We start from the raw sequence: 24,058 nt of genomic DNA on the forward strand, positions 1-24,058 counted from the left end.
GTGCGTTTCTCCGGCAAGCCTCTAGGGGGAGCTGCCATAGAGCGCCATGGTCGACATCTCCCTGATGTTAAGACGCGAGATTAGAAGCGAGGGATTGAGATCAATAAACAATTTAAGTAAACTTTCAAAGATATTTGGTGTAATCGTTGACTTGGGCTGGGAGGAAAACTGATTGCTGACTGTCCCTGAAGGCATCACGAGACATGATGTCGATGGATAGACTTGAAACAATCACTTGCCAGGTTAACCACTTTCCCACTGTCCCTGAAGGCAACACGACTTGGAATAGATGGATGGATGGATATTCAACCTTTAGGGGCGTTTGGAATAATCACTTGGTTGTTGTAAATTGCGATTTCAGACTGTCCCTCAAGTCATCATAAAGATGATTGATTGATTGATTGATTGATAGAACAATCATTTACGAGGAAACGTGATTACAAAATCTCCCTGGAGGCAACACAAGACTCAATATGGATTGAAGAAACGATTCAACGGGACATTTGAAGCAATCACTTTGGGGTATCATTCGAGGGAAAGTGTGTGAATTCAGACGGTCCCTGAAGGCAACTTGAGAACCAGGCGAGAGTAGATTGAGGATATATGAACGGATTCATAGATTTCTGGCAGGTTTTATCTGAAGGCAACGGTTGACCTGAGACGGAGTGGTTGATGTATTTATTTTCAAGACAATTCTTTGATTTCAGACTGTCGTTTAAGGCCACACCAGACTTGATTTAGGATAGCTTGGCATTTCCAACTGAGACATTTGGAACAATCACTTTATTGGGTGAGGGGAGCTGTGATTTCAAGCTGTTCCTGAAAGCAACGCTAGACTTGACGCAGATGGATCGTGATTCACTGAACGTTTCTAACACTCGTTTCTTGAAGAATGCTGTTATTTCAGATTGTCGTTAAAGGCACCGTGAGACTTGATTAGAGGAGTGTTAGACAATTTCGGTAAGCAATTAAGGACATTTGGAGCAACTCAGTTGTGAGGACGACTGTATATCAGTCAGTCCCTGAAGGCAACTCCTGTGAAGAAGAGGTAGAAGTCGACATGAGAAACATTTAAAGACATTTGGAACAATCTCTTGGTGGTTGCACAAGACAAACAATCGCTTATTTGTGATTTCGGAATGTCTATGAATGCAACACTGGAATTGGTTAGTGCAGCGGTAGATTTTACCTTGGTTGTTTTGTCAGGAATACTGTGATTTCAGATGGTCACTGAAGGCAACAGTTGACTTGAATTGGATGGATCGAGTGACAGATAGACTAAGATAGCATTTAATGACGTTCAAAAAAAATCCCCCGGATTGCTGTTTGGCAAGCGCTATGATTTCACATTTCTCCCAAAGGCAACGCCAGACTTGATTAGCTTTTGTTTCAGTGCTTATGTTGTATGTCAGGAAGAATGTTATTGATTCCAAAGGATATTGGACTTATCCTCCTCTTCGTCCCTCAAGATCGCCGACCTGTACAAGAAGCAGCAGCAGATCCTGAATCAGGGAGACAAAGCCGACATGGAGGACTACTTTTGACCTGACCACGATGCCAATAAATCATCATCAATCACTGATGTCATTGATATCAGCCTGAATGTAAATAAATGTATTTTTGTCAACTTGAATGGAAATAAAAGGTCCTTTTACACATCCTGAGAGAGAGTGTGTATGCGAGTCTGTGTGTGTGTGTGAATTGTGCGTGCAAATGTTTCTCCGTTTGTGTATGTCAGTGTACGTGTGACTGAAATTCCTAAATGTCCTCCTCCTTCCTATCGTGGCTGTTGTTGTGCTGAATGGAAATCAAGCAGGCAGCGGAGCAGAAAATATTGAAAATGCAAATATGGAATTGAGGTGTGCTCAAAAGGCTGGGTGCTATCGGACTGCGCTGTGCACTGGCCCAAACTGTTCCAGTGCTCACATTGAAAACAAAAGACATAAAAAGTAAGAACACTGAGATGATGACGGTAAATGGGCTGTCACTTGTCAAGCGCTTTTCTACCTCTGGTATTCAAAAGCTCTTCACACTGTTCACCACTGTCATCGACTGATGACGCAGCATCAGGTTCAGTATCTTGCTCAAGGACACTGCCTTATGGTCCCGATGGCCGGGGATCGAAACTGCTATTGCTGACCGACATTTGAATTTTGGCCTGTTTTACTGCCGCTTCACCTCCTGGACTTGGCCTGACTTGAATCCAAGGTGTGTAAAGGCCTACTTGGATGAGTTAGTCAGAGGACTGGACGGTCAGCTTGCATCAGGCGTGCGCAGGTCTTCCTACGAGACCTTTATGTCCTCTGTTCTTGTTGATTTCCTGTAGGTGGACGTCGTCCCAACACTTTTGTCCGTCATGGTGTCCGTGTCTTCGCCCCCCAATGGCCTCTTTGTCCACTGCGGTAACAAAAGCTTTGTTCTACGCCGCCTCCTCGTCCTTCCATCCGTCCATCCCTCCTCATCCGTGGTAACAAAGGCTTTGTTCTCCTCCTCCTCATCCGTCCATTCCTCCTCATCCCTCCATCTTGGCGCTGGCTGTGACATCGCTGCCATTCCAGGCCGTGAGGGAGAGAGCGGGTGGCACACACGCCGCCATTGTCCCGAGCCAAAGCCCTCAGAATATCAATCGTGTTTTTCTTCACGGCGTTGGCCACTAACCTTTAGGATCTCATTATGTTCAGCACAACCCCCCCCCTTTTTTTTCTCTCTTTTTGCACGAGCTTTTCTGCTCGTCGAAGTCAGAAAGCCTCACCCACTGCAAACCGTTCGTTACACATGGGGGGGGGGCTAAATTGACGAAGGTTGTCAATTTGAGGCCAGCTGCCAGTTTGCAATTGTCCTTCCGCATCCCCTTATAGTCCCGCATCAAAAGGTTGCGGGAAAAAGTCGAAACGTAGAAAGAGAGGATGTTCTCAGAGGGGCCACTGACCTTCGAGTGTCAATGTCAGGTTATAACAGAGAGACTGGAAGAGTCACAGAAAGGCACAGAAAAACTCCAGAACATTTTCATGGATCAAACGGCACTTGTTAGAATACAGCAAGTTATGCAGGGTGATCAGGCTGCAGCCGGTGCCGAGTGGGCAACATTTATCACATAGTATGCTGCTGTACAGTGTTAGTTAAAACCACAGGGGGGAGTCCATTGAATGAAATGACACGCTGCAGGTAGATGCCTTCGGGGAGTTTGTTCAATGCAGTGCTTACAGTAACAGCCACAATTTTGACGTCGCCACCAAGGCGCCGCCGATGCGAAGGGAGGGAAACGGCAATAAAACAGGCCAAAATGCAGATGTCAGGATCTAAGACAGGGCTAGAAACAATTTGCATCCTATAGTATTTACGGTACCCGAAAGTAACTTGTAAATTACTTTGACAAGAGGATAGAGGTAGTCTGCTTCGAGTTCCATAACACGCAATCGCCTTTGAGACTTTCAATTTTTCCCCACTGTACAGTAATTACACTTTATAAAATCCAATTAATCATTTACATCCTCCTTTATGTCTTTTATTATTATTATTATTTTTTTTTTATCGTCATGCATTTACACAATACTGAGGTAGTCTCAGCTCTACATTGTATAATGATGTCAATGTCACGAGAGAACACTGAGGCCTTTCTTCTGCATGCGAGGCAGCTTCTGTCGTGCTGGCACCAAATTCTGGAGCAACCCCCCCCCCCCCCCCCATATAGTTGTCCCCAGACCCCTACAGACCTCCACCAATCTGCCACATTTCTTGCCTCAATTTTGACCTGTGATGTGGCAGATGGTTCGTTTGGTCGTGCGATGACGTTGGCCGACTCTTAGGAGAGGCGGTAATTTGTCACCAGTGGACAAAATGTCTACCGCCGGCCCCCCCTCCCAAGACCCCTGAGCATGAAGGAAGGTGCCAGGGAGAGCATGATGATCAAGACCTACGTGTCTTTCTTGTCCTCCAACATCATCACTCATGCCTTCCCTCAGGTGCTGACTAATGACTGCTCAGAACTTTCCAAACCCTTTTTATTTGAACGCTACTCCTTCCAAATGATCATATGCAGCTCTGGGAATATTTTGTGAAAAAAAATGCATCCAATTCTGCAATGTGTACTCCACATGCTGGCAGTTTTTAACTTGTTGAACCCAGCAGGACAGGCCACATCATCAAGTGTCCCAAGATGTCGATCCGTTCAGGGTGGCCCGACCTGGGCTCGGTTCACTAACTGGACCAGCTCAGACCTCTCTGGAGGGCTCGCGATGAGGATGCAGCACCACGTATACTTCTGTAGTGTTCTTTATTGAACCACAAACAACATGGTGAGATCATCAGGGAAAAAGTGGATTGCTCTGACTGTTGTAGCTTTATCAGGATAACACAAAAGTGAGGAAATGGGTGAGATCTGGATATTTTGGAGGTTGTTCGCTTCATGAGTGCGGACATTTACTGTACGTGTTTTGGGACACGTGAACAAGATGTCAGAGGTGCTCGTCCCTCTGCCCGTGTTGTCCTTCATTTGTCTCTGTTCCAGTTGTCCTGGCCTCAACTTTCTGGGCTGGCAGCGGCGGCGACACGTTCCGGCGTGGGGGCGCTCAATGCGTGCCTTTGTGCATCCCAACGGGGCGGGAGAAAGCGCCATTGAGGCCTTGGGCCCGGGCCCCGTCCCCCTCGCGCTCCATTGTGTCAGCAGGAATCCGGCGGGAGGGACTCCAAAGACTTTACGGCCTTTGTTCTGACTTCTGAGCGGACTGGACCGCCGTGACCCAGACCTAAATGCACTACCGCCACACTTGGTGCCCATAAAAATACCAACAGAAATATTGGAGAACGGGAGCACCTCTTTTTTTCGATAAAAATGAAAGCAATATGAATATCAAATTTGATCCAAGTTCAAAATCATTGTCTTTTTTTTGTATTTCTTAATTAATTCCAAAAACACAGGACCATACAGACAAAAAAAGGATCTGATCAATTTTGAGTAGAGGGAGGTCTTGAAAAGCCTTAATTGGCTGAGCGTGGTTTGAGCTGGTCTAAAGTGGAGCAAGGTGGTCTAAGGTGGTACTAGACGGTCTAGAAGGGCAAAGGGTACTCCAGAGTTGGTCCAAAGTAGGTGAGAAGGGTCCTGAATGGTTTGAAGTTGTCCAATGTGGTCTTGCGTTGTTCATCGTGGTCTATGGTGTACTTAGGTTGATGCAACGTAGTTTCAAGTAGTCTAAGATTGGTCCATGGTTGTCTGGAGATGGTCCAAGTTGGACTATAATGGTCTGAGGTTGGTTCGTGGCAATTTCAAGCTGTCCAAGATGTTTCCGAGTGGCCCAAGTCTGTCTAGGTTTGGTCTAAGGTGGTCTAGAGGCATCCAAGTTGATCTAAGGTGACCCAAGGTGCTATTGAGTGATTCAGAGGATTCCCGAGTTGGTCCAAATTTGTCCAAAGCCATCTCGAGTCATCTAAGGTTGGACCAACTTGGCCTAAAGTCATCCAATTTCAACTAAGGTGGGCAAAATTGTTCTGGAGTGGTCCAAGTAGTGTTCGATTACTCCAAGATTGTCCAAAGTGGTCTAGGGTTCTATAAGGTCGGCTTGTATATTTAAAAGAAGTATTTCCTGAAATTCGAGCACTCTTACAATCAATGTCACTGATGCAATGTCATTAACTTGAGGGGTTAACATCAGCATCCAAATCCCCAGAGGGTGGGTCTCTGTCAGGGATGGCGGTCCTACGTGGACCCCTTGGAAGTAGGGGGTAAGGAGGAGGAGAGTTCCTAGGGCCGGGGCCGAGCGAGGGGTGTGTCCCCCTATAAAGACTCCTCACACCGTCGGGCCTTCTGTTGCTGTCTTGTGCCTCTTGGCTCCATCCTTTGTCATCGTCGTCATCTTCTTCACACACTCTCCAGAAGTGTGGGACTCTTACACCACCGAGACCGGTCACTTGGGTGTCTGTCTGCGCTTTGTGTGTGTTCATCACCCCCTCTTGATTCCTTCACGTCGGTGGGAAGTCCACACTTGCCCCAGACCATCATGCTGACCCTGGTGGCGCTGGCGTCCCTCCTCGTCCTGGCCACAGGTAAAGAAAAAAACAAAACATACTCATACACCTGCACAACGTATTGAAAAGCAAGTATGTGTTGCTATAATCTACGTAGTCAGAATTATTTTAATGAGCGGGAGGGGGTTAGCAACCTGAAAAAAAATGTAAGGAAAGACCTACATGTACTGGACAATAGTGACATTGAGTTTGGGTGTGTGGGCGGTGTTATGCAGAAAAAAACCTGCAAACAAATCATTTGGTTTTCTTTGCGTGTTGTCTTTTTTATTTAAGGTAAGTGGAGATGCGTGTCTTGCGTTGGACAGTGGTGATTGTGTGTGTGTGTGTGTGTGTGTGTGTGCGTGTGTTTGTGTTCATGTGGGCACATGTATCGCCATATCTGAGTTGTTTAGTTTGCAAAATGAAACAATTTTTCATTCATCTTCCAAATTAACTTTTTTTTTATCTGGGGGTTTGTTTCTGATTCATGTTTTTCTTTTTTAATGTGGGAAGATATTTTGTGTTTAAAACACATTTGGACAAATGTGTGTGTGGGGGGTCGGGGGGGTTGGTTGGGAAAAAAATTATCTTCTGTCTTCTGGTTAAAAAGGGACAAAATAATTAAGAAAATTGGACATGGATTTTTTTTTTTTAAGGTGACTATCCAATGTGGATGTGCACTGATCCGCCCTTTTTTTTTATCTTAATGTTGAAACTTTTTATTTCATGTTTCAAATACAAAGAAATTAGAAACATTTTGAATAAAGAAATGAAAATAATTTTTGTGAATTTAAAATATTTTTCAAAATTGTAAGTTAATTTGCCATGTTTGTGAATGAAGACAAATGAAGCAATACTAGTTTTGCTTCAGATTCTTTTTTATGCAAAAAAACCCCCCTACAAATTATTTTAAAGTAATTGATATGTTAGTGTTTCATCTGATATATTTTTAGATGAAAAAAAAAATGTTGGTAGTGAGAGAAAAACCTTTTTTTGTAGTCTGTTTTGCAAGATGAGCATTTTCCTTCCGAATTACAATCCATGTTTCATACGTGGTTTTACGTCACCATTTATGTTTTCATGTTTATATCGTGATATTATCATTGCATGTTCAAATATGCTGTGTTCCTCCTCCCACTAGTTATCATGACAGACACGTTGATGCCACCGATCGGTCCTCAGCATCTCCTCCTTAACGACCACTAAGCTGCTTAGCGGACGATTAATTGACTCAACTTTAATGAACTCCACTATCGTCGCCATTAATTGACACGTTGCGATCCTTTCGGATGCTATACGACTCGCCACAAAAGCTACAGCACATCGGTATTCCCCTTTTTTGCCGCACATTATTAAGATGTTACTCCATGCGGTCAGATTTTTTGACAGTCTCATATTTTCCCGGCCGGTGAAATATTGATTTAGTGCTTGAGAGGCAATTAGCATCAATCATCATTCACGCGCTACGAGTGACACATTCAATACTTTCTCACTACATTATGCTTTGATTGGGATGATCATGTATACGCTCACTATATGCAATATTTCCACTTTTTGCATGCCCTACTTCCCCCTAGAAGGGTATTTGTTTTGAATTTTTCCAAGTGTTCCTGTTGACCAAACACAGAATGGTCCTCTGAAGCTGCATTTTCACCTAAACTTCAAGGAATTCTACTTTGAGGCACGAGTAGCTCCTGGACCTTTCAAACGAATCGTATATTCCGCACTATAAGGCGCTCCGTAGTATAAGGCGCACCTTCAACGAATGGCCTATTTCAAAACTGTTTTCATATATAGGGCGCACCGCATTATTGATAAGGCGCATAAAAACAGAAGCTACAATAGTGGCTGCATTTGCATTATGTGTCCACTAGATGGAGCTCCGCTAAACGGAACACAATACAATCCCGCTTTATTTATATCGAGCTTTCACAACTGCTGCAGCTGTAACAAAGCGTTTGACAGAACATTTAAAATACTACGTCCAAGAAATCAGAATATTGATCCATATATAAAGCGCTTCGGATAACAAGGCGGACTGTCGGCTTTTGAGAAAATTGAATGCTTTCGGGTGCGCATTACAGTGCGGAAAATATAATACAACACCCCCCCCCCCCCCCCCCGCCCCGAAAACAGGTTTACAAAGAAATCACCCAAAAATTAAATTGAGACAATATTGAATTGATTGTTGACACGCAATGGTCATCTAAAGATGCATTTTCACCGAAAGATTTTGGAACTTTCAGGTTTCGGTACACCTAGTTGCTGGAACCAAAAACTCCACAGTGAAGGGTAGCACTCATGAGAGTTCCAGGAACCTCCAAGGAGGATGTGAAGTCCTGAGCATATCTGTTGAGCGACAAGGGTGTTTTAGTTGTCGGAAGTACATGTGGGGAAACTTATTGGAATTATTGGGGTGAAAGGTAAACCCTGCTCGGGAGTGTATTACTTAGGAAAGTTTCAGGAATTCTGGTGCTGTTTGTATCTGCAGCACTGAACATGTCTGCCTGAAAACTTTCAGTTCCAGAAAATAGCAACAGCTGATTTCTGCAACTTCCCTCTGTGCAGTGCCCGAGCCATCCCAGGCCATCGTGATTTACACAGGCTGGGAACGTCACGCCCTGGTGGGCACCGAGGTGCGGCTCTCCTGCTCTTTCTTCTCCTGGCGCTGGACCTCCGAGGATGTCACCTTCTCCTGGACCTACAGGCCCGACGGCGCCAGGGATAGCATCTCTGTAAATACAAGCGCAAACACACACACACACACACACATCATTTTCGAGGTGGAATAAAAAAAAAATCTGAAAAATCAGTTAAACCCGAATGAGGGCAAGTTATAGAAAATAGAAGGCTAGAACCATATTTGGCAACCAAGTGGATAGGAAAGGTGCGGCATGGTGGTTGCCTGGTTAGCACCTCACAGTGCAGCGCTCCGGGCTTCGATTCCAGTTCCGCCCTTTCTGCATGGAGTTTGCATGTTCTCCCTGTGCCTGCGTGGGTTTTCTCCGGGTACTCCGGTTCCCTCCCACATTCCAAAAATATGCGTGGCAGATTAATGGAACACTCAAGATTGTCCCTAGGTGCGAGTGTGAATGGGAATGGTCGTTTGTCTCTGTGTGCCCTGCGATTGGCTGGCAACTGGTTCAGGGTGTCCCCCGCCTACTGCCCGAAGACAGCTGGGATCGGTTTCAGCATGCCTGCGACCCACGTGAGGGTAAGCAAATTCGTAAATGGATGGAAGGATGGATAGTTAGAAAAGGCACTTGAACGATATGATTTCCCCCAGCCAATCAGTGAGGAGAGGACAGGCTAATGAGGTCAAAGTTGAAAGTGTGACTTCTTAATTAATATCACCATGTTTGCACTTTGCACGCAAGCTTGCAAATCTTTTTTTTTTTTTCTTTTCATTTCGCCGTTACCCAGTTATCGTCCCCTCATCGTCCTCTCCCGTCGCTCCTCTAATCTCGGCTTTGATCTTCCCCCATCCTGTCCACCTCCTCCTCCTCTTTTCTCATTATCTCGCTCGCCTTCCGCACCTGGCCCGACGTGGCCTCGTTCACATTTCTTCTCCTTTTGACGGAAATTGAGGCAGCTGCTTCATATTTCCTTCCTGCCGCGACGCTACTGTTTGAGTCATTCAATCAAGTATGTTTTGGTCCAAATTTGTACAGAAATCATTTTAATTAGTTGCAAAATAATATATTTTTTAAAGTTCTGGATTTTTTTTTTCATGCTTTGACAAAGAAAAGCAATTGGAGTAACTTTCTATCGAAAGCTCCTACCCTAATAGAATGTTTTATCTTTTTAATTCAATGCAAATAGTCATAGACAAATAGCTATCTTTCATTTTAAAAAGTTTATATAAATGAATAATTTCACTCATTTTCCTAATTCTTGAAAAATTGTAGCAACATGTTTAGCTAGTAGTGGCAAGTCATCCATCCATTTTCCGATCCACTTTTATCCTCACAAGGGTCATGGGGGGGGGGGGGGGGGGTGCCAGAGCCGATCCCAGCCGTCTTCGGGCAGTAGGCGGGGGACACCCTGAACCGGTTGCCAGCCAATCGCAGGGCACACAGAGACGAACAACCATCCACGCTCACACTCACACCTAGGGACAATTTGGAGTGTTCAATCAGCCTGCCATGCATGTTTTTGGAATGTGGGAGGGAATCGGAGTACCCGGAGAAAACCCACACAGCCCGGGGAGAACATGCAAACTCCACACAGGGTGGCCGGAGCTGGAATTGAACCCGGTACCTCTGCACTGTGAGGTCGACGCACTAACCACTGGTTGTCCCTAAATGCCACAATGTTTTCAGATCTTCCACTACACGGGCGGGATGGCCTACGTGGACAACAAGGGTCCCTTCAGGGACCGACTGGAGTTTGTGGGGGACCCGGGCCGGCGCGACGGCTCCATACTGCTCAAGAATTTGGAGTTCAGCGACAACGGGACCTTCACCTGCGACGCCAAGAACCCACCCGACATTGTCGGACGGCCCTCCAGCGTGCGCCTGCTCGTCTTTGAGAAAGGTCAGACGCACGCGCCCGCCCACGTGAGCTAACTTCCGCCCGTAGCTCCCACTGAGATTCTAATGTAGACTCTGACTTGACGTTATTTTTATGCATTCTTTCAGTTATTACGATTTCTTTACTGGGAAAAAAAGGAGTTTTAGTACATTTTTTAAATTAGAATTTTAAAGTATTTATTAATATTTTTAAAAGATTTTTAAAATAAATGAGAACAGTTTTGTAATTAAAAAAAATATACAGCACAGTTTTGTACAGCATTTAATTTGTAATTTAATTTTTTCTTTGTACATGTTTGTACTTTTGCTCACTTTTGATTGGATATTTTTTTCTGACGATTCATTTTTTGTGTACAATTTTTTGAAAAAAATAGTTTTTGTTTCGTTTCATTTCATCTCACTCCCCCCCCCCCCCCACACTTATAAATTTGTCCATTTGCAACCAATTTTCGACAATTTCGTTTAATTTTGCCCGAAAAGTGATGCACTTTGACTTGTTGCAAAATTATTTTGGATGCGTGGTTTGTACATTTCTCCACCCTTTTCAACAATGTTGTTCATTTTCTACAGCCGTGTACAATTTTGTACAATATCATACAGTTTCATAGCGGTCCATCCGAACCGAAAGGTTTCATTCGAACGCCGAACGTTTGAAATTGCTCCGCGGACGCGCTGACCACGACTGCCATCATTGATCCACGAAGTGCCGCATGAATAATGCAGGATTCCTCTCATTGGAAGTCATTGGACTTATCTTTGAGATGTTTATCGTTTGCTGAAGCCGCCGACCTTTTTCCTCTTCTCCGCTGCAACTTTATCACTCTCATGTCACTTTTTTTTTTTACCATCACATTTTTTAACACATCTTTGGCTCATCGCTTTATTGTTACTTTTATTTTGTCGACACATTTATACTGAAATTTATTTACTGTTATGACATTTGCCACTTTTTACTTTGGCTTTTTTTTGCATTTATTTATTGGGACTTTTTATCGTCAGGTTTTCTGTTGGCACTTAATTAACTCTTTCAGGGACAGCGGTTACGACAGTGGACAGCTCGTCACTTATCAGGGTGCATGAAAGGGTGAAAGGTCACTTGTCACTTGTTAATTTTTCACCAGCAAAGGTTTGAGCATCACTTTTTGCCTGCACTTTTTTACCATCACATTTCTTTTCAACATGCTTCTTTTTTTTTTTGTCATTGTTTTTTTTATTGTCGCTTTTTTACCAATTTTTTTTTTTTTACCCTAATATCTATACTTTTCCTACTTTTGTCTCCTTTTTATTTGTACTTTTTAACGTCAGTTTTTCTCTGGTCAATGAACAACACGTCATCTTTTTTTCATGGTCACTTTTTTTTCATCGTGTTTTATATTATAATGATATGATTAATTTTTGTTATCGACCTATCTATTTTATCAATAATTATATTATTAACCGAATTTTGACAGTCCCTTTTTAGCCTAGTATTTGTAACACTTTTTACTTTCAATTTTTATCAACATTTATTGACTGTTCCAACTTCCAACTCTTTACTGTTACTTTATCGCCATCAATTTCACTCCCACTTTTGGAAAACCACTTTTTTTTTTTTTTTAACCATCGTTTTATCTGATTTTACCGACATTTTTTTCGGGCATCACTTTTTTGACATTCCTTTTCTGTTGACAATTTCTTTTTAATCATCTTTTACCGTAATTTCTTTACCATCACTTTTTAAGGTCACATTTAACTTTTTTTTTTCTCATCACATTTTTGACCATCACTTTTTTTTAAACCATAATTTATTCTTTTTTACCATCATTTTTTTTTTACGTCACGTTTTTCTACCATCAATTGGCTGTCATTTCTTTTTCCACTTTTTTTTCCAACTAACTTCTTTTTTCCGTTATTTTTTGCGACGTATTTTTTTTCCTTCTCTTTTTTCACCAGCAAATTTCTTACCCTCACTTTTATTTTGGTATTATTACTTTTTTGCCACTTTTTTTCATCAAAGTTTTTACCACCATGTTTTTACAATCACTTTTTTTTCATTACTTTTCAATTTTCTATTGTATTTTTTTTTTGTCTGTTGCTTTTTCGCTGTCACTTTTGGTACCGTCACTTTTTTTTTTTTTTTTTTTAATGTTCTAAATCTTCCGTCCGTGCCGCTGCTTTCCGTTGCAGTGCCTATCCAGGCGGGCGTGATCACGGGCTCCATCATCGGCGCCGTCCTGGGCCTCCTGCTGCTGATCGTGGTCATCTACTACCTGATGCGCTTCCTGGTGGCGCGCCGCGTCTTCAGCCTCAACGTCAGGTCAGTGCAGGGGCCTGAGCGGACACTGCGACTGCACACCGGCTGCCTCGGGCTCCGCCCCAAGCCCGAGCCCCTCCCGGGCACCGACACCTGCATCGCCTAGTGGTCTACCGCTCCCCCCTGCTAGCTCACGTTCAGTCAGTCTCGACTGCTCACCTGCCTGACGTTTGGGTGTGATGGGCAAGAACCCCGTTTTTTTGAATGACCTAAAATGCCAAGTGAAATGTCAAAGGAGTACATTATTTTTGTTATTTTCAATGTTGCCGTTCAGAATCCTTTTGGTTTTGAGCGTTGCGACCTTCTGAAAATTCGCCCCCGTTGCCCAAGCCCCTGTGCACCACCCCTGATGCGCGCTCAAGTGATTTAGCCTGATTGCAATCTTCATCTGCGTGTTATCCGCCGGATAATCCGGCGCAAGGGTGCAATGACGCCGCGTCCGTCATCCCACCGGTCGATGCCGCCGCCGCCATAAAGACATCCTGACTTCTGTTTGCTTTTGTGTTTTGTCCTCCAGTAAACACGGCAAGAAAAAGAAGGAGGGATCACAGCAGAGACAGGCAAGTTCACAAGTTCATGCATTTTTAATAATTTTTTTTTTTCCCCTCTCGCTCCTCGTCTTCCGGCTCCTCGCCTAATCACACGCTGCCTCCCAAAACAAGCAAGCAAGCAAACCTATTGATTTGGAGTGATTTTAACAAAAGACTGTCATGCTATTAGAATAGCAATATAAGAGAATCTGATTTTTTTTTTTCCTTTGTGTGGTAAAAAAAAAATTCTGATGATTATGGGCTGACTAATTCATTTTTTATATTTAGATTTCATCGGCTGGCCAAATTAATTGCCCCGTATTGGCCCTTTTCAAATAGTTTTGCCGATTTTGAATACACGTTCCTGACAATTAGTACATTACAAAATGAGACCAAAATAATGACATTCAAACACTTAAAAGACGATCAATTTTTGGGTTGTTTTTTTTTTTCTTTTCAGTCCGCTTTAAAGTTAAACTCAAGGACAAAGTATTGTGAAACATTTGAATGTTCTGCCTGTAATCTTTTTTATTATCTGAGTCATGATGTATACTTTTTAATTTAATGGGACAATGAATCAGTTATCAGAAATGGATTCTTCCAAATATCAGAATCGGCCTAAAAAACAAAAAAAAAAAATCCAGATGGTGCAGTTGATCTCAAGGGTTGCGACGTCACAAAAAGAACCCTCTTGATTCTGAGCACTGACAAATCTGAAAAGAGCGTTTTTGGGTTTGAACAGTGCAGCATTTTGAGCGTTGCAAGCATTTTAAACGAGCCATTTTAAAACATTTCGGATGACTGCCACAACAAAACCCCTCTTCCGCGAAGGCCTCCAACCAAAACGAGGTCTCTCTTGTTATCATGCTTCACAACTACAGGGGGCACCAAACCGCCTCTTTGATTCATTGTTGTCACTCGACAGACCTCCTGCCCCTCACCCCCCCCCCCCCCCCACCCCACCGCGGGTCCCACTTTCACCATCTTCTTCTTTTTCTCTTCTTTTAACTGTCAGATGATTGTCAGGTTACTCTCCAGTGCCACCGGGCGCTGTGCAAGCGTGTGTGTGTGTGTGCGTGTGCGTGTGCGTGTGTGTGCGTGAGGAAGCGCAGGCAGGGCAATGTGGTCGTTGCTTGGTTGCCGTGACGACGCTGTCACGCATGTCAACCTCTCTGCTTTTTAAGTTATTTATTCATATATGCGAGCGCACACACATACACGCACACACACGCAAAGAGCGCCCTATGGCACTTGATGTACGCCGTCAAACACACACATTTACACACCCACACAATCACACGGGCACACGATCTCACGCTTACGCTTACGCGTGCGCGTGCGCGTGAGATTGTAGTCACGCACAAAATGACATATGCGTCGACACATGCACACACCCACACACACACACACAAATAAGCAAATTGCGCACAAACACACTCACATATTCGTGCAGTCTCGGGCACACGCACACAGACACACACAGTCGCCGATATCCACTCACATGTGTGCATGCACACACACGCGTGCACACACACCACACATGCATGTTCACACACTTGCTCACACATCCAGAGTTGTGGAATGATAATTGCAGCTCGCGCTTTGTATCGATTGGAGCTCCTCTTTCCTCCCCCTTCCTCCCTCCTCACCTTTGACTCCCTCCGCAGGCCTGGAGGAGCATCTGCGCCCCCCCCCCCCCGCAACCCCCTTCTCCTTTTCTCCTTCAGGTCATGTGATGCGCTCGGACAGGAAATCACTAGCCCTCATTCTTCATCTTCTCTCTCCTTGAGGCTCCCCCACATCTCCTCCCTCCCCCCTCGCCCCCATCCTCCATTTTAGCCCCGGGGGGCAGAAATCTCCGGACCGCCGCGGTTTCGGATGCGGCCACATTAATATCCTCCTCTTCTTGTATCTTCGTCTTCTTGATGATGATCAGAGTCCAATTAGAGGTGCTCAGCGGGGGGTTGATTAGAGACCACCGGCGCGCTCGTCAAGCTGATGCTTGTGTTTTAAATTCTCCTCGCCGCCAGCGGTCCGTTCTTTGAAAGTACTCGCACTGAGAAGGCTCCATAAAGGCTGCCTTCAACACGCTCCAATTCCACTTTGCGCACGCTGTTTTTAACGTCGTTTGTCTATTGGCGTCTATTTTCAAATGCTCAAAAATGAGAGGAAACAATGAGACAAAAGTCAACAGGCAGCCCAAAAATTGTAATCCTACAATGCTTAAGTCTTATTTTGTTACTAAGGGCGGGAACGTTGGAATCTTTCAGGAATAGTCATTTTGGTTTTTTTTACATGAAGAGTTGCAGGGGTTTTTTTTAGATTTAAGTAAAAAGATTGAGAAAAAGAAAGTCAATATTAGAGGAAAAGTCCGTTTTTGGGGGGGGGGGTATTGCTGGTTTATGAATATAATGTTGCATTTTTTTGGTATATTTAAAAAAAATCTGAATCTTACAATACCTGTTATATATTTTTTTTTAATTGAAAAGCCAGAATATTTTTGTAATAAGTCAATATTTTAAATAAAATTAAATACCCTTTTTTTTAAGTAAAAGGAAAAGATTAGGTGAGTAAAAATGAGTAACCTTGCAAATATGAGTGCTTTTATTTTAATATATATAAATTACAGAAATAAGGCAGCACGGAGGGCGACTGGTTAGCACATCCGCCTCACCGTGCAATGGTGGAGAGTTCGATCCCGGCTCCGGCCTTCCTGTGTGGAGTTTGCATGTTCTCCTCGTGCCTGCGTGGGTTTTCTCTGGGTACTCCACATTCCAAAAACATGCATGGCAGGCTGATTGAACACTCTAAAATTGTCCCTAGGTGTGATTTTGAGCATGGATGGTTGTTGGTCTATCTGTGCCCTGCGATTGGCGGGCAACCAGTTCAGGGTGTAACCCGCCTGGTGCCCGAAGACAGCTGGCATAGGTTAAGCGGATAAGAAAATCGATGAATAGATGGATATTGCAGAAATATAGTTGTTATTTTTGCATGAATGTAACTATATAAAAAAAATCATCGTTTGAAGGAAATATGCAAAAATGAGAAAAAAACATTTTTTGTAGGTACGAATCTGCAATTTCACAAAAATGTAATGGTTTTAAAAAAAGAGGTCAAATGTTGTGCAAATTAGTCTTTTTTTTAAACATATGTAATTCTATACAAAAAAAATTATCGAAAAAATAAACGAGTAATCTGATGGGCTTTGCTGTGTGTATATACACATGCGTATGCGTGTGTGTGTGGGGGGGGGGGGGTCGCAACCGAATTGTCATGAGTTGTACAGGTTTATGGAGCCCACCTGTCACGGTGTCCCATCCTAATGCATGGTTACCTCTTTTGTCCTCCCGCCCCTCCAGCTCTGGACACCGCCCCCCCTCACTCTCGCCCCCCGCCCTTAAAAGGAAGTTTCTCCGCCCCCCCCTCCGCCTCACCCTCTTTCTCACTTCTTTCACTCTCTTCTCCTTTTTTTTAAATGGACTTTCTCTCCCCTTCACCACAGCGCCACCTGTGCCCATCTTAAAGTGAACCCCCCCCAACACTTCTTTCCTGCCCCCCTCCCCCTGGCACTCCTTTCCTCCTCGAGTGACTCTCCACCCTTGTTCTGCCCCCGCCCTCCTCTCTGTCCCTGCTCCCCCACAGGGCCCCGCGCCAGCGGCCGAACCCGCCAAGCCGAAGGCCTCGGAAAAGAAGAAGCAGGAGTCCCGCAAGGACCGCAAATAGGATAAGGGGCGGGGCTGGGGCGCGCTCCTTGGGCGCCTGCTCCGGCCCGGGCAGGACGGGGGGACGGGTGGCGGAGGGGGTGCGGCGGCGGCGGCGGTAGAGGACGCCGCCGGGCGGGTGTTGATGACCATCGAGCTGGAGCTGACCCGTAAGAATGGCCAGGAGGGCCCCTCCAAAGCCCCCGGCCTCCTTTCTCGCCTCGCCCGGCAGCTTACCCTCAAATAAGGGGGGGGGGGGGGCTGTCATCCGAAAGTGCAGTGGTATCGATTGAGATTTATGTGTCGGCGTGATCTCGTCCCAAACTCGTTTTGGCACCGCCCGCTTGCTTGTGCCCCCTCCCCACAGGGGCACCGCCCTGCTTCCTGCTCCGCTCACCACTTCTTGTGAACGTTTCAATGCTCTCTTTTAACCACTGTCCTCTTTCTCTCTCTCTCTCTTTTTATCTCTCTCTCTCTCCCCCCCATCCTTCTTCTTCTTTTCTTAGATAAAGGTCTGACTCCTCCGTGACGCCTCCGCCTCTCTAGTCTGCCTGACGCGCCCCCCCTTCTCCTTTCCCCTCAGTCGTCATTACTTCCTATTATATCTCTTCCTTAAAGGCAGTCTATAAGAAGAATAGACGGCCCCTCTATGCCCCCCCACCTGTGCCCCCACCCCTGCACTGTCAGTGGTTGTGTCAAATAATTTCCTCACCGGAGTCCCTTTATGCAGTCACCGGGCCACGCGTAAAAAAAGTGTTTAAGGCCTAACGATGCTCGTAACCGGCGCCACAGGAGCCCAACAGACGCCCCTCGGGCCGGTCCAGAGCCTCCTGAATCTCCCCCCCCCCCCCCCCCCCCTTTTATGACTCAATCTGGCGGAAAGCACGTGACCAAGCCTTGGCCAGACCTCGGGGCACCGTCGACCGAGATAGCAGTCCTGCCCTTTTTAAGATTAACTCATCTGCATGATGCAAAAAAAAAAGAAGAAAAAAAGAGAATCGTAGATTTTCTTTCGATTAAAAAGAAAACGTGGTTTTTTTTTGTGGATAAATGAATAAATATTCAAAAAAAACAAGGGTGGAATTTGGGTTGGGGGAGTAATAACAAGGTCAAAGTCATAATTTGGGGGGAAATGCCACAATATGCGTGTTTTAATTGAAAAAAAAATTCAGACTCAAGTAGTTTTGTTTTTTTAGAAGAAACCTAAGATATTTTGGGGAAGATAAGTAATAATTTTAGAGGAATAAAGACTTAAATATAAAAAATAAAGACACTTTTGGAGAGGAAATACCTGATTAAAATGACTAAAATTGTCATTGAGGAAAATGCAAATATTCCAAGACCAAAGATCTTTTTTTTCTGGCCTTGAAATTTTTTTATTTTAGTGTAGAATAAAAGTCACTCCCCCCCCCCCCTCCAAGATAAAACTTTTTTTTGGGGGGGGGGGAATGCCAGAATAACTCAGTATTATTTCAAATGGAAAAATCCGACCATAGAATCTTAAATCCGTCTTTCCATGATAAAATGAACAGCAAAATAAAACAAACATGTTGGACTTTGTGTTGCCGCTGTTTTTTCTCGGCCTGGCGCTACGTCGCCCTCCTCTGGCCCCAGGTGGAGGTAAATGGCATCCATTTCTGCCCGCCTTCACGAATAACGGCTGCGCATTTCTCGGCCGAGCCAGCGGGTCGGCGTTTGGGTGGTGGCGCATATGATTTAGTGTCCGCCGTTTCGCCTGGCAGGCCAGCGACTGACGAGCACGGATGACGTCACGGGGCTGGAGGGCGGGCGGCGGACAGAAGCTACTTATGACGGGACCGTCCTCCTTTCCCCCCCACCCCCCCAAAAAAAATCTCGCTGCCGTCCCGCGTCACCATCTCGTCTTTGGCTTTTATCTCCTTCCACTTCCTGTCATCTGGCGGCTGCGCAGAATAGGACTCGGCACAATCCACTCTGCTCGTTAAGACTCTGCTTATCGGACTCTCAGCTTCCCTCCCTCCTTCACTTGCCCTTCAAACAACCCCGCCCTCCCTTTGCTCTCCTGGGGAGCCGTGCGGTCCTCGCCATCCCGCACCTTCTGACCCTCCCGCCGTCTTTTGTTCCAATGCCAAGATGCTCAACCTCTGCCCCCCCCCCTCCCCCCCGACTGGCCAAAGGATGTTGGGTGTATAAATCCGCATTCCCACCAAAGGGTCTCGTTGGCTTTGGCTCGGTATGCTTGGGAAGGTGAATACCTGACCCGGCTTGTTTTTCTTGGGAGGTTTAATCGCTGCATCTAAAATTAGTCAAACGGTAAATTGTAAACGTAAAGCGCAGACAGCCTCTGTTGTTTTCAATGATTTTTTTTTTTTGCTCCGCCTCAACAACTGAAAGCTTTAGCGATCTCAAACATAAAATAAAAATGTAAACCAGTAAAGTCAAAAGGGAACTTGAGGAAAGACCCAACAACTGAAAATCTGAGCTACCGGTACCTAGACGCAATGACAAAATTATTTAAATATTTCGGGGGGTTTTTTTGCTTGGCAGAATTCTCTGTAGGCCGAGTTTGTGTGGGTCAGTGAGCTTGGCTGCTGCGTACACAGCAGTGAAAGGAGAGGGAGAGTCGGCAGGGACAGGAAGTCAGACCAGGAATTGCCATGGGTGATGTTTTTGATGAACTACCAATTATTTGGGTTCCGAATGGAATTGCCAAGAATTGCGTACTGATCTGGAGCCAAACGAGGCTACTTGGTGGAAACACGGTTCATCGTGTACGTCGCGCTAAGCATCAAAACAACAATGTTAGCCTAAGTCAAGCAATATAAAGTTCTTGCGATGGCTGCACATCCTCTGCCAAGTCTCAGTGGACTTGTGGTCTTCAAAGGTGCTCCCCTGTCCTCCAAAAACCAAACCACGAGCCAAACGGCGCATCGGCAGACGTCAAGCTTGGGGATGGCCGAGACTTGAATGTTCCTTTTTGAAAATTCCGAGCTATCTGGAATGCTTGTAATCGTACTAAAACGCCTTGTATGTTTTATGAGCTGTATTAGGAGCAACGTAACATTCCCTCATTTGAAATTGACTTCATCTCCAGTTGTTCATGTTTTTGTTTTTTTTTTTACCTTTATTTAATTTAACGCATGTCGTCACTCTAATTGAATGTGTAATATGTTGTAAAAAGAACGTGAATAAAACATTTAAGTCCACCAGGTTTGCTGTCCTTCATGACCTAGCTTACAGTACAAACGGCGGGAAAAACGTTAGCTCATGTAGCCCCCGCCTGCACACCAAGTGTCTACACCAATGATTTTTAATGTTCTTGGCACAGTGGCTAACGCACGGTCATTTCAAAGCCAAAAGGTAAGCAGAGCTGCAGCGTTAGCTTAAGGCTAATAGCACATCCACAAGTGATAATGATGCCAAAGGTGATAATGATGCCCGATTTCACCACGGAAAGACAAAGCGATATATATGCTGTAAAAACACGCCTATAATTCTCTTTCCTTGGGGTATTTTGATGAAAGCAAGTTAACGAAACACCTGGAAAGTGTTTCTAATTGTCAAAGGACAAAAAAAAAAAGCATGTCTCCAACGTGTGAAAGCGGGGTAATTACTCAAACTTATGATGAGGTGTTAATTTGTCTCTCATGGCGGCTTCCCATAGAAATGAATGGCAATGCCATGAATCCATACCGAATAAAGTGACTCATTTGTCTGGTGCGCACGAGTGCAGAAGAAGGAACAGAAGGCAAGAAGCCAAAAAGCACACGTTGCCAGCCAGCGTGAAAATATGCCAAGGCTGGTAGTGTCACAGGATCACCGGCGGCATCTGTCGCGAGGGCCCGCTAGCGTATGCTCCCAATATGCTAATGCTAATATTAGCCATGGGCCGGCCCCACACGCCGCCTCCCCACCTCACTTTGAACGGCGACTGTATTTTTTTTATTGTTGTTTTTTTTAACCTTGCGGTGACCAGATGTGTCCGCTTTGTGCGACAAAAGCACGGCCAATTTTAAAGTTCATTCACTTCGTCGGCATGTATTACTCCTTGAGCCGTGGCTCGTGTTCCTCGATGGACCCACCTTCATTCGTGGAAAAGTATCGGTGTCATGATCAATATCGGCGATACTGGCCCTGTATTGACTTGGGATTGGTTCACAAAAACACTTCAAAGCCATGAAAATTCATTTGGAGTGATCAATTTGATGCATGCAATCTAATAAATAAATAAATAAGTTTCACTTCACGCTTCATTGCTCAAATTTCCCATTGCATCCATGTCATTATATTTCTGTTGACTTTGTTTCGGTGAGCTTCCCATTTGTTTCCCTCTTTTGTCATGATTTCCTTTGTCCCACGCTCATGACTTGTCTCGCTCGTTATGTTTTTGTTTCCACCTGTTCTCGTTATCTCTGTTCCCCGTGTGAACCAATCAGCTCCCTCCTGCCACTCGTGTACCTCAGCCAGGTGTGCCTCATCGTCTCGTCAGTTTAATTGTCCGTTCATTGTTGTTGACGCTGTTGGTTCGAGTCGCGCCATGTTTTCCTTCTGCGATGACGCTATTCCACATTTGATATTGAATCTACTGTACAGTATATCAGTACCTACCACCTTAGCAACTACTGCAGTACAGTACGATACCGTGCTATGTTGTATTCCATCGTTGTGGTGGCTGCTGCCTGCTTTCATATGTTGCCGGCTCAGATTGATGACATGTTGTTGCGAGGAGCGGCCATGTTTGTGCATTAGTGTTGGGGGGTGCTTTGAAGCAGGTGGAGGTCACCCGCTGATCACCTTTTGTCCCTTCCAGAGGAGGAATGAGAATGAGTGAGCCCGGTGGGCCTGCCGGGCTCGTGTTACCCCCGCCCCTCCAAGGGTGTTAGGCCCCCCAAAAAAGACACATATGGAGTGGGTGGTCCCAATTGTAGCGCTGGTTAAGTGCCGTCCTTCACTTTTTAAGTCGGCAGTTTGTGAACATCCGACATGGGCGAACGGGTAAGTTTTCCCCTCTTCCTTTCTTTAGTGAAATGTTTGAAATATGTGTGATGTGACTTGCAAAACAAAGTTCATTTTCGTGAGTAATGCCAGTGGAATGTGAAAGGGGGGCTGTCAAATTGGTAACTTATGCTGACCACATTGGAGTTTAAAACATGAACACGCATGCTCTGCTGGCCTTGTTTTGGTTTGGAGGAAACAGGATGACACTCGACTTGAAAAATGTAACTGGGTGAACAAAACAACACGAGACAAAATAGGCCAGTCACACTTTTCATTAGAGTACATCAGCACACACAAAAAAACTATTTACAAGAAGTAGATTGAAAATCTTTTCTCGAAGTATGTTTTTGAAATCCAGGACGAATCATTTCGATGTTTGTCCTCTTTGGTGGTTGTATGGATTTAAATTGCTTGCATCTGCCATTTGTCTGTAGCTTTAGAGCTCATACAAATCAGTGACAGGTTGCAATTAATGTTGCTTTATTATTATTATTATTAAACTCATTCAGTACCAGTCAATTCTGGACCAAGTTTGAAAAGACGTTTAAAAACGTCTTTGGGATTGAATGAGTTATAAGTGTTCGTTTTAACCCTTTCATGCACCTTGTAACCCGATAACATGAGTAGCTGTCCACTGGAGTAACCGCTGTGCCCGAAAGGGTTAAGGCCTTTCCGATTTACTGTGTCATAAAGCAGCAAAATACACCTTTTCCAAATCAGCGGTGCTGCTGTGATGACTGACGGGTGAGGGCCGTCCAGTGATTGCTTGAACTACTTCCGCAAATGCTGGCCAGTCAGCAAACGGTCAAACTTGAACTTCAGGAGGCCTTTTTCAATGATTTCCCTTGTGCACATTCTGGGCTACTTGGCTTCTTTTGTCGCGAGGGGAGATAAGACTTGAATAAGCCTTTATTCGCCCTGCAACTGGGAAATTCCATAAGACTAAGAGGCCTCATTTGGAAAGTATTTGGCGTAAAAAGAAAAAAAAAAAGGACAAAGAAATGTCTTCATCCGAATAGTTGCTGAACTTATACAGACAAATGAATTGTAATGTAACCTCAGGAAATGACCTTAAAATGGCTGCTTGAATCCAAATCCGACATTTTTTTGTGGGTCCACATGGCTACCAAATTTCAGATTGGAAGTGAAGCTGGCTTCACGGGCAGAATTTTTTTTTAGTTATCATTATAGTTTGATGTCTTATGGCGAGTGATCAAACTATGTCGACATTTTCCGCTCGCACACAAATGGCAAAAACTAAAAACAATTGGCATATCGAGTCGGCCATCTTTGCAGTCAGTGTGATACCAAATGGGAGCAATCGATCAAAATCTCTCAGAGAGGTTTGCCTTTGGAAGAGCCCTGTCCCAAATTGGACAAAAATGGCCTTTTTGAGCCAAAAAGCATTCTTCCAGCATAGCTTCTTGAGCCTTTTTTTGTGGGTCTTCTCATGATAAGGCGATGATGGTCGACTGGTTAGCACATCTGCCTCACAATGCACAGGTCCAGGCTTTGATTCCAGGCCCCTGGCCTTCCTGTGGGGAGTTTGCATGTTCTCTCCGTACCTGTGTGGCTTTTCTCCGGGTACTCCAGTTTCCTCCCACATTCCAAAAACATGCACGGTAGGATAATTGATCACTCTCAGTTGTCTGAGGTGACTGGTTGTTTGTGTGTGCCCTGTGATTGGCTGGCTACCAATTCAGAAGACGGCTGGGATAGGCTCTATTAGGGCAGCGACCTTTCATGAGGAGAAAGGATTCAGATAATGGGTGGATGCTCATGATAGACGTACCTACCAAATTTCACGTTGCCAAGTAAAACTGTCTTCGGTGGCTGAATTTCCCACAAATTCACGAGCTGAGCTATCAAAACACGGCCGCAAAATGTGCCGTTTCCTTGAAAGCAAATGAGCTAGCAAAGAGAGAGAGTAAAAAAAGCTTCCGATTGCCTTTATCTTTATTTCCGACACACTTAACATCTCAGGATGAGATGGGGAAATATCGTTCCCGGCTTGATTTTTATTTG

General features: G+C 44.8%; 3 protein-coding genes across 7 annotated transcripts in view; all 3 read left to right on the plus strand.

The window, feature by feature from the left end:
• lig1 (ligase I, DNA, ATP-dependent) overlaps positions 1–3,547 on the plus strand; it is a 30,542-nt gene extending 26,995 nt beyond the window's left edge. Inside the window, exons 26-27 of one of the 4 annotated variants that reach the window (XR_015102924.1) lie at positions 1,470–1,604; positions 2,327–2,456. Coding sequence is in view for 3 of the 4 variants with exons in the window: in XM_086129988.1 (XP_085986114.1) it covers positions 2,327–2,791 (465 nt within the window). In the remaining variant the exon portion in view is untranslated. Of the gene's footprint in view, positions 1–1,469; positions 1,665–2,326 lie in introns of those variants that run through there. The other 3 variants (XM_086129989.1, XM_086129988.1, XM_086129990.1) reach the window with 3 other exon arrangements.
• A 2,245-nt stretch (positions 3,548–5,792) lies between these two features.
• mpz (myelin protein zero) lies at positions 5,793–20,241 on the plus strand. 2 transcript variants are annotated; one of them, XM_086129999.1, is made up of 6 exons: positions 5,793–6,039; positions 8,569–8,735; positions 10,323–10,536; positions 12,699–12,828; positions 13,343–13,385; positions 16,998–20,241. In XM_086129999.1, exons 1-6 carry the CDS (start codon positions 5,994–5,996, stop codon positions 17,076–17,078), a joined length of 681 nt encoding a protein of 226 aa, XP_085986125.1. In that variant the 5' UTR covers positions 5,793–5,993; the 3' UTR covers positions 17,079–20,241. The 2 variants fall into 2 exon arrangements, with proteins under 2 accessions (XP_085986125.1, XP_085986126.1); XM_086130000.1 differs by having other exon boundaries at positions 5,797–6,039; positions 17,563–20,241.
• Positions 20,242–21,975: 1,734 nt separating this feature from the next.
• Positions 21,976–24,058, plus strand: part of atp1a2a (ATPase Na+/K+ transporting subunit alpha 2a) — a 43,785-nt gene continuing 41,702 nt past the window's right edge. Inside the window, exon 1 of the mRNA XM_086129507.1 lies at positions 21,976–22,030. Coding sequence (XP_085985633.1) covers positions 22,019–22,030 — 12 coding nt within the window. The 5' untranslated portion in view covers positions 21,976–22,018. The remainder of the gene's footprint in view (positions 22,031–24,058) is intronic.

Source organism: Hippocampus guttulatus, chromosome 14, assembly GCF_054856545.1.
Source record: "Hippocampus guttulatus isolate MCC_2025c chromosome 14, RoL_Hgut_1.0, whole genome shotgun sequence".
Taxonomy (NCBI): domain Eukaryota; kingdom Metazoa; phylum Chordata; class Actinopteri; order Syngnathiformes; family Syngnathidae; genus Hippocampus; species Hippocampus guttulatus.